The sequence below is a fragment of the Ovis aries genome, chromosome 3 (genome assembly GCF_016772045.2).
Source record: "Ovis aries strain OAR_USU_Benz2616 breed Rambouillet chromosome 3, ARS-UI_Ramb_v3.0, whole genome shotgun sequence".
Classification (NCBI taxonomy): domain Eukaryota; kingdom Metazoa; phylum Chordata; class Mammalia; order Artiodactyla; family Bovidae; genus Ovis; species Ovis aries.
In genome coordinates, this window is record NC_056056.1 from 191,844,773 (window position 1) to 191,862,999 (window position 18,227).

General features: G+C 36.6%; 1 protein-coding gene across 13 annotated transcripts in view; it reads left to right on the forward strand.

Moving 5' to 3' along the window:
• SOX5 (SRY-box transcription factor 5) overlaps positions 1-18,227 on the forward strand; it is a 1,147,842-nt gene that overhangs the window by 794,373 nt on the left and 335,242 nt on the right. For all 13 annotated transcript variants that reach the window (XM_042247392.2, XM_042247394.2, XM_042247393.2 and 10 more), the window contains one exon: positions 5,137-5,347. In XM_042247392.2, the coding sequence (XP_042103326.1) occupies positions 5,137-5,347 (211 nt within the window). The remainder of the gene's footprint in view (positions 1-5,136; positions 5,348-18,227) is intronic.

Here is an 18,227-nt window from a genome sequence, read left to right on the forward strand (position 1 = left end):
TGTGTATTGATTTCCAAATTCAAGTATATTACAAGCTAAGATTCATCTATCAAATGTATTTTATAGAATATTTAATTAAGGAATAGTAATAGTAAGGGGCATGTTCTGTTTGTAGGAAATGGAAAGCATTTGGGGTTTAGAATCATAATTTTGAAAATTCTTTTAACACACATTTTTTGCTTATGCTTCTTCCACATTGCCTCGATGTCACCCAACAAACTGATGTTTGTACCATAGCTAATGTCCTTGTACTCACTAATGCATGCATGCTCAGTTGCTAAGTCGTGTTCAAGTCTTTGTGACCCCATGGACTATAGCCAGCCAGGCTCCTCTGTCCATGGGATTCTCCAGGCAAGAATATTGGAGTGGGTTGCCATTTTCTTCTCCAGGGGTTTTTCCCAACTCAGGGATTGAACCTGCATCTCCTGTATCTCTTGCATTGGCAGATGGGTTCTTTACCACTGAGGCATGTGAGAAGCCCATACCCACTAATATCCTTTGACAAAAATTATACAAACAGATTACGATTATATTTGTGCTGATATCTCTATTTTTAATATATTTAAAAAAACAGAGTATTATTTGGCCTTGGAATACGGAAAGAAGCAGGGCAAAAGCTAATAGAGTTTTGCCAAGAGAAGGCACTGGTCATAGCAAACACCCTCTTCCAAAAACACAAGAGAAGACTCTACACATGGACATCATGAGATGGTCAACACCGAAATCAGATTGATTATATTCTTTGTAGCCAAAGATGGAGAAGCTCTATAGAGTCAGCAAAAACAAGACCGAGAGCTGACTGTGGCTCAGATCATGAACTCCTTATTGCCAAATTCAGACTTAAATTGAAGAAAGTGGGGAAAACCGCTAGACCATTCAGGTATGACCTAAATCAAATCCCTTATGATTATACACTGGAAGTGAGAAATAGATTTAAGGGCCTAGATCTGATAGATAGAGTGCCTGATGAACTATGGATGGAGGTTTGTGACATTGTACAGGAGGCAGGGATCAAGATCATTCCCATGGAAAAGAAATGCAAAAAAGCAAATTGGCTGTCTGGGGAGGCCTTACAAACAGCTGTGAAAAGAAGAGAAGTGAAAAGCAAAGGAGAAAAGAAAAGATAAAAGCATCTGAATGAAGAGTTCAAAGAATAGCAAGGAGAGATAAAGCCTTCCTCAGCAATCAATGCAAAGAAATAGAGGAAAAGAACAGAATGGGAAAGACTAGAGATCTCTTCAAGAAAATTAAAGATACCAAGGGAACACTTCATGCAAAGATGGGCTCAATAAAGGACAGAAATGGTATGGACCTAACAGAAGCAGAAGATATTGAGAAGAGGTGGCAAGAATACACAGAAGAACTGTACAAAAAAGAGCTTCATGACCCAGATAATCATGATGATGTGATCACTCACCTAGAGCCAGACATCCTGAAATGTGAAGTCAAGTGGGCCTTCAAAAGCATCACTACGAACAAAGCTAGTGGAGGTGATGCAATTCCAGTTGAGCTATTTCAAATCCTGAAGGATGATGCTGTGAAAGTGCTGCACTCAATATGCCAGCAAATTTGGAAAACTCAGCAGTGACCACAGGACTGGAAAAGGCCAGTGTTCATTCCAATTGCAAAGAAAGGCAATGCCAAAGAATGCTCAAACTAACACAATTGCACTCATTTCACATGCTAGTAAAGTAATGCTCAAAATTGTCCAAGCGAGGCTTCAGCAATACACGAACCGTGAACTTCCAGATGTTCAAGCTGGTTTTAGAAAAGGCAGAGGAACCAGAGATCAAATTGCCAACATCCACTGGATCATGGAAAAAGCAAGAGAGTTCCAGAAAAACATCTATTTCTGCTTTATTGACTATGCCAAAGCCTTTGACTATGTGGATCACAATAAACTGTGAAAAATTCTGAAACAGATGGGAATACCAGGCCATCTGACCTGCCTTGAGAAACCTATATGCAAGTCAGGAACAACAGTTAGAACCGGACATGGAACAACAGACTGGTTCCAAATAGGGAAAGGAGTATGTCAAGGCTGTATATTGTCACCCTGCTCATTTAACTTCTATGCAGAGTACATCATGAGAAACGCTGGGCTGGAAGAAGCATAAGCTGGAATCAAGATTGCTAGGAGAAATATCAATAACCTCAGATATGCAGATGACACCACCCTTATGGCAGAAAGTGAAGAGGAACCAAAGAGCCTCTTGATGAAAGTGAAAGTGGAGAGTGAAAAAGTTGGCTTAAAGCTCAACATTCAGAAAACGAAGATCATGGCATCTGGGCCATCACTTCATGGGAAATAGATGGGGAAATAGTGGAAACAGTGTCAGACTTTATTTTTGGGGACTCCAAAATCACTTGTAGATGGAGATTGCAGCCATGAAATTAAAAGACGCTTACTCCTTGGAGGAAAAGTTATGACCAACCTAGATAGCATATTCAAAAGCAGAGACATTACTCTGCCAACAAAAGTCTGTCTAGTCAAGGCTGTGGTTTTTCCAGTGGTCATGTATGGATGTGAGAATTGGACTGTGAAGAAAGCTGAGCACTGAAGAATTGATGCTTTTGAACTATGGTGTTGGAGAAGACTCTTGAGAGTCCCTTGGACTGCAAGGAGATCCAACCAATCCATCCTAAAGGTGATCTGTCCTGGGTGTTCATTGGAAGGAATGATGCTAAAACTGAAACTGCAACACTTTGGCCACCTCATGCGAAGAGTTGACTCATTGGAAAAGACCCTTGTGCTGGGAGGGATTGGAGGCAGGACGAGAAGGGGACGACAGAGGATGAGATGGCTGGATGGCTCACCGACTCGATGGATGTGAATCTGAGTGAACTCCGGGAGTTAGTGATGGACAGGGAGGCCTTGCGTGTTGCGATTCATGGGGTCACAAAGTCGGACACAACTGATTGACTGAACTGAACTGAACTGAACTGCGAGTATTATTGAGTACTTTTAGTATGTTTTAATCTAGTCAAAAATATTTTCATTCATTTTTAAACATTAAACATGAAAGCCATGTAATTCGTCATTTTTCTGATTTCCACAGATCCTTACTAACATGTTTTAAAATGAAGGATGAGCATGTAAACATGGATATAAGCTATTTTCCTGAAAATTAAATATAGTCACAATCTCATATATTTTAATGGAAAATTTTAATGGTGTAGAATTAGAAAATAAATCTAGAGAGAGATCAGTATACTCAGATGTTAGGATGTGACTTATTTTTAAGAAAAGCTCTCTTTTAACGGAAGTCGAAAGATTATGGGCTTCCCTAGTAGCTCAGCTGGTAAAGAATCTGCCTGTAGTACTGGAGATGATGGTTCACTTCCTGTGTCAGGATGATCTCCTGCAGAAGGGATGGAGCTACCCATTCCAGTATTCTTGGGCTTTCCTGGTGGCTGGATGTTAAAGAATCCACCTACAATGTGGGAGACCTGGGTTCAATTCCTGGGTTAGAAATATCCCTTGGAGGGCATGGCAGCCCACTTCAGTGGGTTCTTGCCTGGAGAGTCCCCATGGACAGAGGAACCTGGCCGTCTACAGTCCATGGGGTCACAAAGAGTTGGACTCGACTTGAGCGACAGCACAAAAGATTATGAAAGTAAGAGATTATACAAAGAAAACCTTTAAGAAAATAACTTTTTCTTTGTCATTTCAATATTATTTCTCTTGAAAATGTTTGAAAAAATTAATATAACGCTGCTTATATAAAATATAAGGGCTTCCATGGGGGCTCGGTGGTAAAGAATCTGCCTCCCAATGCAGGAGAATGCAGATTTGATCCCTGGGTCCAAAAGATCCCCTGGAGAGGGAAATGGCAAGCCTCTCCAGTGTTTGTGCCTGGGAAATCACATGGACAGAGGAGCCTGGCTGACTAGAGTCCACAGAGTCACAAAAGACTCAGACACGACTTAGTGACTAGACAACAACAACGTACGAAATATGCGCCCCTCCCCGCCCCGAGTTACATAGATTGCCAAAGTTCTACTAGATATTATGGGGGAAAGAATGTCCAAAGGAACACCAAATTATGTTTACCTTTTAGAATTCTTGAATAGATTCTTTTCACACATATAACACAATCATGAAGAGGCAAAGTCTGCAAGAAACTTTATTTTGTAGGGCAGATGAGGCTTAATGTGCAGAATAGCAAAGAGTATCGTCAGAACCAGTGGTTTAGGTAAGGCATGGAATTGGAAAGATCTTCTGCAGAAGCAGAAATGAAATTGCAGTATTCCTCTCTGATGTCAGAATCTCCTGTGTGTCTGATGCCTTCTTAAAAGCATGAGAGGGAGGTGGAGAACCAAATGAGGACCCTGCTTTATTTAGGAGTACCATTAAAAAGAAAGCTGATATATGGAATGTTATTTGTTTAAACATTATAATATCATGAGAAGGTTTATTACAGGTGACCACCTCATTGGATGTTCATAGGAAAAGCTAAGACTTTCAAACAAAAGCTATATGTGTATATATATATATATATATATATATATATATATGAAATGAATATAGGCTTTGCAGAAGGCTTCATTGCTATTTTAACTCATTCTTGGGGAGAGAATCTTATTTTTCCCTCTCCTATGAATCGATCTTTGTCTCACTCTAGTTTGAGGCTGTAATGTTGATGTATTCTTTTCTGAAATTTCTTTATCCCTTTTGCTCCTGCACAGTGGTGTTTCACTTTTTAATGCTGCAACTGAATAAGCCATGGTGAAAGTTGCTCAGTCATGTCCAACTCTTTGCAACTATGTGGTCCATGGAATTCTCCAGGCCAGAATACTGGAGTGGGTAGCCTTTCTCTCTTCCAGGGGATCTTTACAACCCAGGGATTGAACCCAGGTCTCCCGCATTGCAGGTGGATTCTTTAACAGCTAAGTCACAAGGAAACCCAAGAATACTGGAGTGGGTAGCCTATCCCTTCTCCAGAGGATCTTCCCAACCCAGGAATTGAACTGGGGTCTTCTGCATTTCAGGAGAATTTTTTTACCAACTGAGCTATCAGAGAAGTCCTGAATAAGCCGTGTAACCAATTAAAATTCAAAAACTTACTGAATTTTAAGCAAATGTATACATATATATATATATTTTTTTTTTTTTTCCTTTGCTTTCTCTTTCAGGAAGTTGATGGCAATAAAGTTATGTCTTCATTTGCCCCACACAACTCATCTACCTCACCTCAGAAGGCAGAAGAAGGTGGGCGACAGAGTGGCGAGTCCTTGTCTAGTACAACCCTGGGAACTCCTGAAAGACGCAAAGGCAGCTTAGCTGATGTTGTTGACACCTTGAAACAGAGGAAAATGGAAGAGCTCATCAAAAATGAGCCAGAAGGTAAAGGACTGCAGCCAAAACAGATTTGTTGCCAATCTCCTAATCTTAATGGTTTGATTTTAATTTCCAGTTCCCTTCTCTGACACACTCTCAGTGTTAGGTTGAAAGAGCGAGAAATGTAATGCTATGAAGATGAATATTCTTTTTTTAGAAATGTAAGTGCGTTTACCCCAATTTTATAAATCATTAATTCTTGTGTGATGTCTTCCTTTTTTTTGCACATGAGTAAGTTATGGTTGAGTACAACTTAAAGATTCAGGAATAGAATGCGGCAGCAGAGCCCAGGATAGTCACCACCTACCTGCCAGATATCTGCAATCTAGTTGGTTCATTTCTAATCTGGCCCCTGCCCAAGTCTGCCCTGCCCACTGTCCCACCCCCACTCCACCACCCCTGCCCAAGGGCATTTTACAACTTTGTTACATTTTATATCCTTTATACATTAACACCTCTTAGGCTATATAGACAGGTCTATTTTTTTGTATAATCCAAAATTGATGTGCTTGAATGTAGTGTGTATTTGAAAAGTAATGATTCTCTAACTCTTAACTGTGTTGACGTTTCCATTTTTTAACTTCCAAGATGCCTTTCTTTTAAGATTTAATGCACTAAATCTCTTGAATAGTTACAGATAGTATCCTGCAGGTGATATGCTCATGGGGTAACCTTAAAATTAAAGCAAACAAACTGATAAAGCAACTGATGCTTAACTGACAGCCATCTTTTATGCTGCAGATATTCACTAACTTCTGTTTAAATCTGTGTCCATCCTAAGCATGGATGCCATGTTGCACACAAGAACATGCCTCCTATGTCAGAGTCAGATGGAAAATTAAAACAAACAAACATAAAACAGTGATATAAAAAGCCATACTTCACACCAAAAATATACTGCATTTATACTATTTAACACTGAGTTGGGCTCATTTCTAGTCTGTTGTTAGGACACTGGTAAATTATATCTGGCACCAAATGTATGTTAACCAGTATTGGGAGTCATGTGGTAATTAAATATTTCTGGGTTTCTACCAGATGCATAGCTGGTACATGGATTTTAGTTAAAATTTATGTAATTCACATGATCTTACAGTTGGAAGGAATTTTAGAGATAATCTAGTCAGCCAAAGACTTTTTGGCTCTAATCTGCATGGAGATAAAAATGGGGCTTTGAGGAGGACCTAGACAACCTTTTTTCTTTTAATGTGCTGAAGTTTTTTCTGATATTGAAAATAATATTTTCTTGCTATAAAATTGTTTTACAAAACAATAAAATTAAAAGGAAGAAAATAAAAATGACCCCAAATAATTGCTTTCTGATATAACATCTTTATGATGTTTTTGTCTTTATTTTTATATATGGTGTTCATTTTGCATGATTAACTTTCTGCATTCAAAATTATTTCTCATCTTCTATGTTAAGATACAGTGTGATTAACTGAAGTCCAGAGTTCATTCAAATTTCTTTAATTGTCACTGTGTGCTTTTCTGTTCCAGGATGTTACCAAATAAACATTTAGCTGTTTAGTTGTTAAGTCTCCTTGGGGTCCTTTTAGCTGCAACAGTTTCTCAGCCTGTTCTTGTTTGTGATGACCTTGAAAATTTTGAGGAATGCTCTTCAGATAGATTGTAGAATGCCCCTCTGTTAGAATTTCTCTGGTGATTTTCTCTCAATGAAACTGGGATTGTGGGTTTGGGTTGAAAGACCACAGAAACCAAGTACTGTTTGCATCACATCACAGGAGTACATCCCTACTATGTGACTTATAAATGTTGATGTTGACCTTGATCACCCGGCTGATGAAGGGTTTGTCAGGCTTCTCCTCTGTAAAATCTCCCCGCTCCCTTTCTGCACCATACTCTTTAGAAGGAAGATGCTGTGTACAGTCTGTATTTACAAAGTGGGGAGCCTTGATCCCCATCCTTTACAGTGGATCATCTAGAAATTTATTTGGAATTATTCTTTATGGGCAGTTTATCTCTTCTCTGCCATTTATTACTTTATTCAGTATCTTACATCCGTATCGACTCATGGATGTTTATTTTATGCTTTGAGTTATAATGCAAAATTTTGTTAGGTTATTCCAGTTTTGTTCATTGAGGGGCTGGGGGCTGGTTCTTTCATGTCACTTTGACATACCACTGTGATTTTGCCTTTTTTTTTTTTTTTGAGCATTTTTTACTTTTTGGCACTGTAAGATTGTGCAGATTCATCTTGCATATTTCCTGTTTATCTTGAAAGCCCTAAGAAGCCCTGGTTTTTTTCTCTAAGAAGCCCTGGTTCCTTTTACTGGACAATGTTGTTAGAAAGCAGGATCTGGATATGAAGTGCGCTCTTTGCTACTCAAGTGTCATTTCTTCTAGGGCCTTGGCCTCAGTGTTTCATGTGAGCTTCCTTCCAAGTGGGTGTGCAGACTCTCAATTTCAAAGTATATGGCAGACTGAAGCCAAATGAATAATTCCTAACAGGAAATAGGGCAAGAGACCATGCTTCCCAGTTTGCTTAGCAGGATACATTCAGAGGTATTGGGAATGAGGAGAAAATTATAGATAACTTAGTCAAAGGAACAGAGATAGAGCATCCAAGGCAGAAAGAGTTAACACAAGGAAATATCGTTATTTCATGTGGACATGAGAGTGTTTTCATTACTGTATTTTCTACAGCTTTTCTTTTTTTTTTTTTACTTTTCTCCCTAAAATATATTAAAAGCTTAGCTCAAGACTGACCTGTTATTGAGTAATATGAAGACATGAGAAAATACAGAGGTAGTCTTTATGGAAGAATGGAATATAACTTGAACATGCCAAGCGTCTTAAAGCCTGATTCCAGAAAGATAGTGTTTGTATAAATACAAAACCACTAAGATGGCTCTATGTTTATGTACACACACTCCCTAGACATGCTTGGAGTATGCAGAAATGTAAATAGACTTACTTGTATTTATTTACTTACTTACAATGGGCATATAATTGATTGACAACGCGGTAGTTTCTGGTGTACAGCAAATTGATTCAGTTGTACATATTTATACGTATATATTCTTTCCATATTCTTTTTCCATTATGACCTATCACAGGATAGGTCTCACAGTAAGACTTTGTTGTTATCTGTTTTATATATAGTAGTTTGTATATGCTAATCCCAAACATCTAATTACCTCGCCCATCCTTTCTCCGTTGATAAATTTGTTTTCTATATCTGTGAGTCTGTTTCTCTTTTGTAAATAAGTTTGTGTCATATTTTATATTTCACATATAAGTGACATTATGTAGTGTTTGTTGTTCTCTTTCTGACTGACTTCACTTAGTGTGATAGTCTCTAGGTCCATACATGTTGCTGCAAATGGCATTATTTCATTCTTGCTTATAGCTGAGTAAGATTACATTGTGCATGTGTGTATATATATATATATATGTGTGTGTGTGTGTGTGTGTACACACACACACACACCCCCCATCTTCTTTATCCATTCTTTAATTGTCTATTAGTGTACATTTAGGTTGCCTCCATCTCTCAGCTACCTTAAATAGTGATGCTGTAAATATTGGGTTGCATGTACTATTTTTTAATTAGAATTTTCTCCTGATATTTGCTTAGGAATGGGATTGCTGAATCATATGACAATTCTGTTTTTAGTTTTTTGAGGAACTTCCAGACTGTTTTATGTAGTGGCTAAAGCAACTTACATACCCACCAGTAGTACAAGAGGATTCTTTTTTCTCCACACCCTCTCTAGAATTAGTTATTTGTAGACTTTGTACTGATGGCCATTCTGATGGGTGTGAAGTGGTACCTCATTGTAGTTTTACATGATTTGATTTGCATTTATCTAATAATTAGTGATTTTGAGCTTCTTTTCATGTGCCTGTTGGGAATCTGTATCTTCGGAGAAATTAGATTCACTTTTATTGATAACTAAATTTGCTCTTGCATAAATGGTTAAACTCTAACTGTTAGGAGATACATCAAGGAGAAATTTATGTATGTATTATGTAAAGTGGTCATCTTAATCACCAAGAAAAAAATGACAGGGCAGAAATTTTTATCATAGAAAAGGAATATAATGTTAAAGGAAATGTCTTTCATCTTTTTTTAACTGCAAAGAAAGAAAAATGGAGAAACATATCTACGGAGATGTATAATAGACTTTACAGCAAGTAGAAAGTTATATTCTAAATACTCTAATTCTTACAGTTTCTATTTTCAAATAGGGAACTGATGATTGAGCGAGTCATAGGGTGACTGTTGGGGTCATTATTCAAACTGGTTAAAAACTCCATTAATTAAAGGGTATATTTAAACAAGAGAATGGACACCAGAAGCTGACATCATCCAAGGATCTAGACAGTGACACTGCATACAATGTCTACACCGTGTGGTAGTAACTACAAATGATCTGTAGTTCTGGGATGCAAGAAAAGGAATAACATACAGGAAAACATGTAATGACATACTACAAAACATTGTTACAGTTCTGTGATTAGTGCAGTAATATGGGGATGAGGAGAGTGGAGAGCAGGTGAATGGAACTACTTTACAAATATCTGCCAAAGAAAAATCTTTTCTTCCCTCAAGCTATTTTTTTCCCATTGTTTTTCAAAGGCCATTAAAATGAACAGCAGGTTGTGATGAAAATTTCATTAAGCCCCAGCTAAATCATTATGAGGAGGCCATATTCATGCCTTTGCTTCCTCTCATTGAGGGGAGAATGCAGATTTCAATAGAAAGTCTGTTTTATTTCCAACCTTATCCCTGCCAACAGCCGACTAGCAGAAATTCAGAAGTTACAAGAGAATGGTGTATCATGCAAAAGGAGGCTACCGAGGTAAAATGGTTAGAAAGAAACTTCTATTTGCTTATGAGTTCAATAAAAAATGGCTCTATTATCCCAGATAGCTTATCTTTTCAAGCAGTTAGTTAAAATATTTTAAATGATATAAACAGATGGAGATATACTGATATATTTGTGTTTATATCTTTTTCTTTCATCAGAATTTTTGCTTGTCTTTACTTGAAAAGTTCTGGTGCTAGAGTCTCATTTACACAGTGAGACTTCAATTGATGTGGACCTGCCAAAATTCACCATAAATTTTCAGTTCAAAATATCTGATCTATGTAATATATATTATGTAATATAATATATTGGTATTTTGTATTTGGTAGCAGCTATGCTTTATCAGTTGGTTTTTTAACTATCAGACTAAGGGGTTAAGAGTGACAGTGAGTTGTTAATATCATATTATGTGATACATCATTCTTATATCTAGGCATTGAGTAAATGATATGTATTTGGGGGAAAATGATTGTAGTAAGTGCATATCTTTATATGAAATGGGTTTCCTGGTGATTTGCATGGTAAAGAATCTGCCTGCTCTGCAAGAGACCCAGGTTCAGTCCCTGGGTTGGGAAGATCCCCTGGAAATGGGAATGGCCACCCACTCCAGTATTCTTGCCTGGAGAAATCCATAGTCAGAAGAGCCTGGTGGGCTAGAGTCCATGGGGTCACAAAGAAATCAGACACGACTGAGTGATTTTTCACTTATATGAAATACTTTATTCAATCTTTACATAAACCTCATAACCAGGGCTACTATGAGAATCTATTTCCATTTCTGGAAATGCCATATATATAATTGAAATATTCTGACTCTTCTTATTTCCATTTTCAGATGAGGAAACTAGTGATTAAATATGTCACAGGGTGACTATCAGGGTCATCATTCAAACTGAAGTCAACCTTAAATTAAAATTAATTCCCTAAATCATTACTTTTACTGTTTTTTTCTAATTAGGAATTTTGCCAGTAATAATGTTACACTTTAACATTTGTGTCCTTAGAACAATTGAATCAAAAGTAGTATTCAGTAATTTTCAGCTAAAGTGATTTCTGATTCCTCGATGATGATCAAATTTCCTAAAAGTTTCAATTGAAAATAGCTCAGCTTAAACTGTTTGAATTTAAGTGTTATAGAAGAAAATGCCTTGGAAGATAATCTTAAGAAAAACCTGTTTTAGAAAAATGTCTGGGAGCAAATTAGTTTGGCATGTTAGAATTTCAGAATTAGAATGAAATGAAGACATATTTTAGCCCTCTCCGAGAGAGAGATCTGAGGTAGAGATGTACTTGAAATCATACAGCAAGTTAGTGTTAAAGCCAGAATAAGAACCCAGTACACATCCCACAGGTCCAAGTGCCTTTTTTCCAGTTCACTTATATCATACATTCTGGTATTCTTAACTCTCTTTGTCTTTATTTATATCACTGATAATTAAATTTGAACAAATCTAAGACAACTAGATATCTTAATTCTCAAGGTTCAGGTAGCTATGAGTGATCTATAAATATGTATCAGCATAAATTTATGGGTCAGATCCAGAATTTAATTTTTATTCAGACTTTAGACTCATTAACAGTACAGGTCAAAATAATTTTTACCTTGACATGAACTTTATATATCTCATTTAAAATATAATACCTTTAGAAATAACATTATAACAGGCTTCATATTTTTACTTTTCTATATTAATGTCTATGTTACCTCCTATGTCTTTTGGGAATGGCTTTTTCAGCTTATTTACATGTCTTCCTGTTTGAAACACAACAAAAATCTTTTCTTGATTCCTATTCCCTCTATCTATAATTCTGTGTAATTCTTTTCCTCATTTCTCCAAGTCCAAGTTGCTAGAAAGAGTTATTTACATTCATTACAGTAACTTTAAAATCTTTTTTAAGACCTGTTACATGCTTCCCTCCATTTTTATAGTAACACAACTATATTTTGACTATTTGTCAAATTTCTGCCCTGATATTAAACTCCATAAGAGTGAGTATAGTGCATATTAAATATTTAAAATATTTGTTGAAAGGACATTTATACTACTTCAACATTGCCCCATTGCTGTCTTGGGAAAAGTAAAGAAAGACTTTAATAAATATACACCTCATTTAATCCTCAGAAACTCTGAAGCTGGTATTATTTCTTACCTTAATAATAAAAAATCAAGACCTAATCACTTGATCGTATTCTTGTAAGAAGGAGGAACTAGAATTAGAATGAGCCTGTTTTCCTTTGCAAAACTACTTGGTATTGAACATAAGACCATATATAATCTGATTCCACCCTTTTATCTCCTTAACCTTACTTCTTACCACTCTCTAAGGTACATGTTATCATATTGTCTTATTAAAGAAATTGCCTGCAGTTCTCTCAGCACTCTCCTATTTTAGTACTACTCTGACTCTTCATATGATGTTTCCCCTGCCTAAAATATTCCATCTTAGGTACCTAATGGATATATATTCACCTTTTAAGACTTACCACCTTCTCTAAACACCTTTGTTAGAATTTGGCTTAGTCTACACTGCTAACACTAATTCATCTCTTGTTAGTTCTGAGCACGCTACCATCATTATTTATTTACCTTCTATCTTCCACAAGTATATGAATGTTGAGATGAAGAGTTCTTGGTTTGATTATCTGTGTCTCTCTACTTCCTAATAATAAACTTGGTACATATAGGTGATTGTGTTACCCGTGAATGACATAAACACACTAATTGATATTTTATAGCCAACTTTCCCCTAAAAATTGAATGGATTTCATTTGCTGTCGTCTTTCTTCATGTCCGACTCAGTTAACCTCCGTGTTTATCACATATATTTGTCCTCTCCATTCTTCCTGTCTTTATTGAATCTTTGAGATCATTATTTTCAATTCTTTCTGTGATTTACAGCTTATTGTCCCAGATAACGAAACTAGGTATTATAAGATCCAGGATACAAACTAAAATACACACCTAACAAAAACTTTATATGATTTATAGTCTCCATAATCTTTTAAATAACTGTAATATTGCTGATCCCCTGGAGAAGGGCATGGTTAACCACTTCAGTATTCTTGCCTAGAGAATTCCATGGACAAAGGAGCCTGGTAGGCTAGAGTCCATGGAGTTGCAAAGAGTTGGACACAACTGAGTATGTCACAAAGAGTTGGATACACTTCCACTTTTCACTTCTTTTCAATATTGCTAATATATTGGCGTTATCTATGAATCTGTGGCCCCAGATTATAATTTCCCCCACTGCTATAGGCAAAGTCAAAAGTGAGTTGAATTGATCTATGTGTAATTTTCCAGAGTTCAAAGCTGCAAATGCTTAAATGTTTCTTTAATAATGTTCCATCATAATAGAGACCAGCACTCCTTTCTAGGGTAGAGCTGGATTGCAGAGAAAGTTACTACTTCTTATGTTGGGTTCAAAATGCGAGCAGTTTTCAGTTGAGTATTGTCACTCCAACACCCCAATCCTGCCCCCACATGGTTCGTCTCAGGAGGCCTGTAGTCAAAGAAAAGTTAATTAATTCAACACCTTCCCTTTTCCCTTCAGTCTTTCAAGGACTCTAACATATAATATTCTCTCAAGGGTAGAGTTTCCAAACTCAGGATTCACAAGTTCCTTCAGAGGGCTATAAATCCTAGAAATTGTACCCCAATGGTGAAAATATGTGTTGCTTAATTTTTGGAGCCTAGTTCAGAGTTCTTATCTGACTTTCAAATTAGTTCATGATGAAAAAGAGGAACTACACTGTGAGTCAGTGTTGGTTCTGCCACTGATTGCTATGTGTAAGACGTAACTTAACACAGTTTAGTCTCTGATCAGTTTTGAAGCAATCACCTACAAGTATTTAGCAGTATTTCGGAATGTCATTGTATAGATTTGGCCACATTTGGGGGAATGCAGGTTTTAATTTTAAATAAGGATTTCTTTGCATGAAACAGATCATCTATGTTATAGTTCATATTATAAAAGACATTCTGTTTACTTGCTTTTAGGTTGCTATAGTAATTGTGTTAATGTAATGGATATCTGTTGGCAATGCTAACTGCACTACTTCCATCATAGGGTGTTGAAGGAAACAAATGAGGTAATGCACCTGAAAGTACTTTATAAATGATAACCAACTTGGAATTGTACCAGTGATTGTCATTATCACAACTTGACTAGTTAGAAACATTGCTAATTTAGGTGTACCAGAAACATTACCTAGCTCCAATGATGCTCTCCCAGGATATTTATGACTGCTGAAAAGTTCTGACTCAGACCTGCAAAATTCTGAAAATTTAGGATATGTAATCCACAATGAAAACAACAAGCCCAACATTCAGAAAATCCTGGGATAGCAAATTGCTTTGAAGTTTATTTATATATATTTTCCTAAATCAAATGTGTTTAGCCAAGTTTGTACCTGAAGAATTACTTTTCAAAAAGAAAGAAGATTTCTCTATATGGATGAAACTGCAAAGTGTGACCAACATGAGACTAGGAAAAGCAATTTAACATTGGATTTGTGGGTTTCTTTTTTAAAAAATTTATTTATTTTAGTTGGAGGCTAATTACTTTACAGTATTGTAGTGGTTTTTGCCATACATTGATATGAATTAGTTATGGGTTTACATGTGTTCCCCATCCTGAACCCCCCTCCCACCTCCCTCCCTATCCCATCCCTCTGGGTCATCCCTGTTCACCAGCCCTGAGCACCCTGTCTAATGCATTGAACCTGGACTGGTGATCTGTTTCATATATGATATTATACATGTTTCAGTGCTATTCTCTCAAATCATCCCACCCTTGCCCTCTCCCACAGAGTCCAAAAGACTGTTTTATATATCTGTGTCTCTTTTGCTGTCTCGCATACAGGGTTATCATTACCATCTTTCTAAATTCCATTTATATGCGTTAGTATACTGTATTGGTGTTTTTCTTTCTGGCTTACTTCACTCTATATAATAGGCTGCAGTTTCATTCACCTCATTAGAACCAATTCAAATGTGTTCTTTTTAATGGCTGAGTAATATTCCATTGTGTATATATACCACAGCTTTCTTATCCATTCATCTGCTGATGGACATCTAGGTTGCTTCCATGTCCTGGCTATTATAAACAATGCTGTGATGAACATTGGGGTACACATGTCTGTTTCAATTCTGGTTTCCTCGGTGTGTATGCCCAGCAGTGGGATTGCTGGGTCATATGGCAGTTCTATTTCCAGTTTTTAAGGAATCTCCACACTGTTCTCCACAGTGGCTGTACTACTTTGCATTCCCACCAACAGTGTAGGAGGGTTCCCTTTTCTCCACACCCTCTCCAGCGTTTGTAGTTTGTAGACTTTTGGATAGCAGCCATTCTGACTGGCGTGAGATGGTATCTCATTGTGGTTTTGATTTGCATTTCTCTAATAATGAGTGATGTTGAGCATCTTTTCACATGTTTGTTAGCCATCTGTATGTCTTCTTTGGAGAACTGTCTGTTTAGTTCTTTGGCCCATTTTTTGATTGGGTCATTTATTTTTCTGGAATTGAGCTTCAGGAGTTGCTTGTATATTTTTGAGATTAACTCTTTGTCAGTTGCTTCATTTGTTATTATTTTCTTCCATTCTGAAGGCTGTCTTTTCACTTTGCTTATAGTTTCCTTCTTTGTACAAAAACTTTTCATTTTAATTAGGTCCCATTTGTTTATTTTTGCTTTTATTTCCAGTATTCTGGGAGGTGGGTCATAGAGGATCCTGCTGTGATTTATGTCAGAGAGTGTTTTGCCTATATTCTCCTCTAGGAGTTTTACAGATTCTGGTCTTACATTTAGATCTTTAATCCATTTTGAGTTTATTTTTGTGTATGGTATTAGAAAGTGTTCTAGTTTCATTCTTTTGCAAGTGGTTGACCAGTTTTCCCAGCACCACTTGTTAAAGAGATTGTGTTTTCTCCATTGTATATTCTTGCCTCCATTGTCAAAGATAAGGTGTCCATAGGCGCATGGATTTATCTCTGGGCTTTCTGTTTTGTTCCATTGATCTATATTTCTGTCTTTGTGCCAGTACCATACTGTCTCATTCTTATTTGTATAATAAATGTGAATGTATACTGAAGAAAAATATAATTGAGGGTCTCCTTTGCCCAGAATTTCATAATTTTCTAAGATTTTAGCTTTCTCTTATTTGTTCTTCCTTTTGTCCCCTATTTTGATTTCTTCTTTTCATTTCTTCTGTGTGTACATGTGGGTATGTGTGTAGTCCTCCTTTCAGATCCCACATATGCTTGGTTTTATTTAGCATCTGTCTCTGTCAGTGTTCTTCCTTCTTAGAGTATAACGCCCACACCTCCAAAATTGTTACACCATGATGAGTGTACCCCTTGTGTGTAAGATACTGCTTTTTTGTGAAGTTTTGTTTCTGTTAGAACTAGACTTTATCCTTTTTTATAGAATTGGGACCTTTTCTAAAAAAAATTATTTATTTTTAATTGAAGGAAAATTGCTTTACAGTATTGCATTCGTTTCTACCAGACATCAACATGAATCAGCCTTAGGTTTACCAATGTCTCCTCCCACTTAAACACCCCTCCTTCAGAAAAATCTTTGCCACATTTTTATATTACAAGACCCTAAAGTCACAACCTATTTACAAAGTCAGTCAGTGTTACTTTACATGAAGCAGTTCATTGCTTTTAGCACAGACTTCACAAAAAAGTTAGTTCTTTTTTTGTAAGAACTAATAAAATAATACTGGAAAAGAAATCGCAACCCAGTCCAGTATTCTTTCTTGGAGAATTCCATGGATAGGGGAGCCTGGCGGGCCCTAGTCCATGGAATTGCAATGAGTTGGATGCGACTGGGCAACTAATATACACAGTAAAATAATGTAATGAGTTTGAAAAAGTATATATTGCGACAGATCTCAGGCCTTCACCATCAGAGTCATCTACAGACCAGAGCCCATCACTGGGTGAAGAAAATATTGGGAGTTTTATTGTCATTAATTTTCTCTGTGTGTGTGTGTCTCCCTCTTTCTTTGTTTCTCTCCAGCAGATACAGCGGGGAATTTTGCTCTATTAATTAGAAAAACTTCAGTGGATATCACTCTGACAACATGCAGTCAATATACCACATATTCTTAGTGGCAAATGCGAAAAAACTTCCACTTAACTACCTGTGTACCACTTCAAAGATTGGATTGGACACATTTTTAAGTTTGTAACTAGATGGTAACTCATAACCATCTAGTTACAAACTTTAAAAAGTGCATAAATTGTTGGTCATGAATTACACTCTTTTAACACTGAAAAATATGTGTGAATATTATTTTGTTATATATCTTTTGAGATTTGTTTCTGTCACATCTATTGAAAATAATTCAATTTAGTGGCTTGTACCTTCTATGGTACTTTACGTGTGCTTCCCACCCCCACCCCAATAATTTTGTTAATGGACTTTTAATTTCTATTACAAATATGTTGACATATAGACCCATTAGAGTCTCAGAATGGATATAAAGCTTTTTTTGCATGTTTTAAGACGTATTTTAGGGGTCCTAAAGTGGATGTTATAAGCAGTGTGTTTTCATCTGTGCTGTGCTGCAGCATCAGATGGAATTATTCTATGGAAAAGACAGGCCCCTAGAGCGTGGTATTTGGCCTTGTGAACATCCCTATAGGCATTGAATGTTTGATGTTTGAGTTTACATTACAAATCACAATGTCCGCTCTTTTATTTTAAATGTCTGTTGTTGAGCAGCCCTTTAGAATTTAAATTGAACCATATCATATGAACAGACAAGTTGAACTGAACTTCAAAATTACCCCCTAATTTTACCAACTTTTTAATTATTATTTTTATAGGGAAATCATGGCAGTTGGCTTTTCTATATTCAAAATGCCAAAGCATTCCATTAAATTAAGCATATTGCAATCCACTTTGAAATTCAGTCTTGTTTTAAAACCACATTTGATGAGGTAGGAAAAATAAAAAGTGAACGAATCAGGGGAAAAGCCTAAAGATACTTTAATTGGCAGAGGTTTGAGTTGCTTTTGTTTAGTTACTTACTGTCCTTT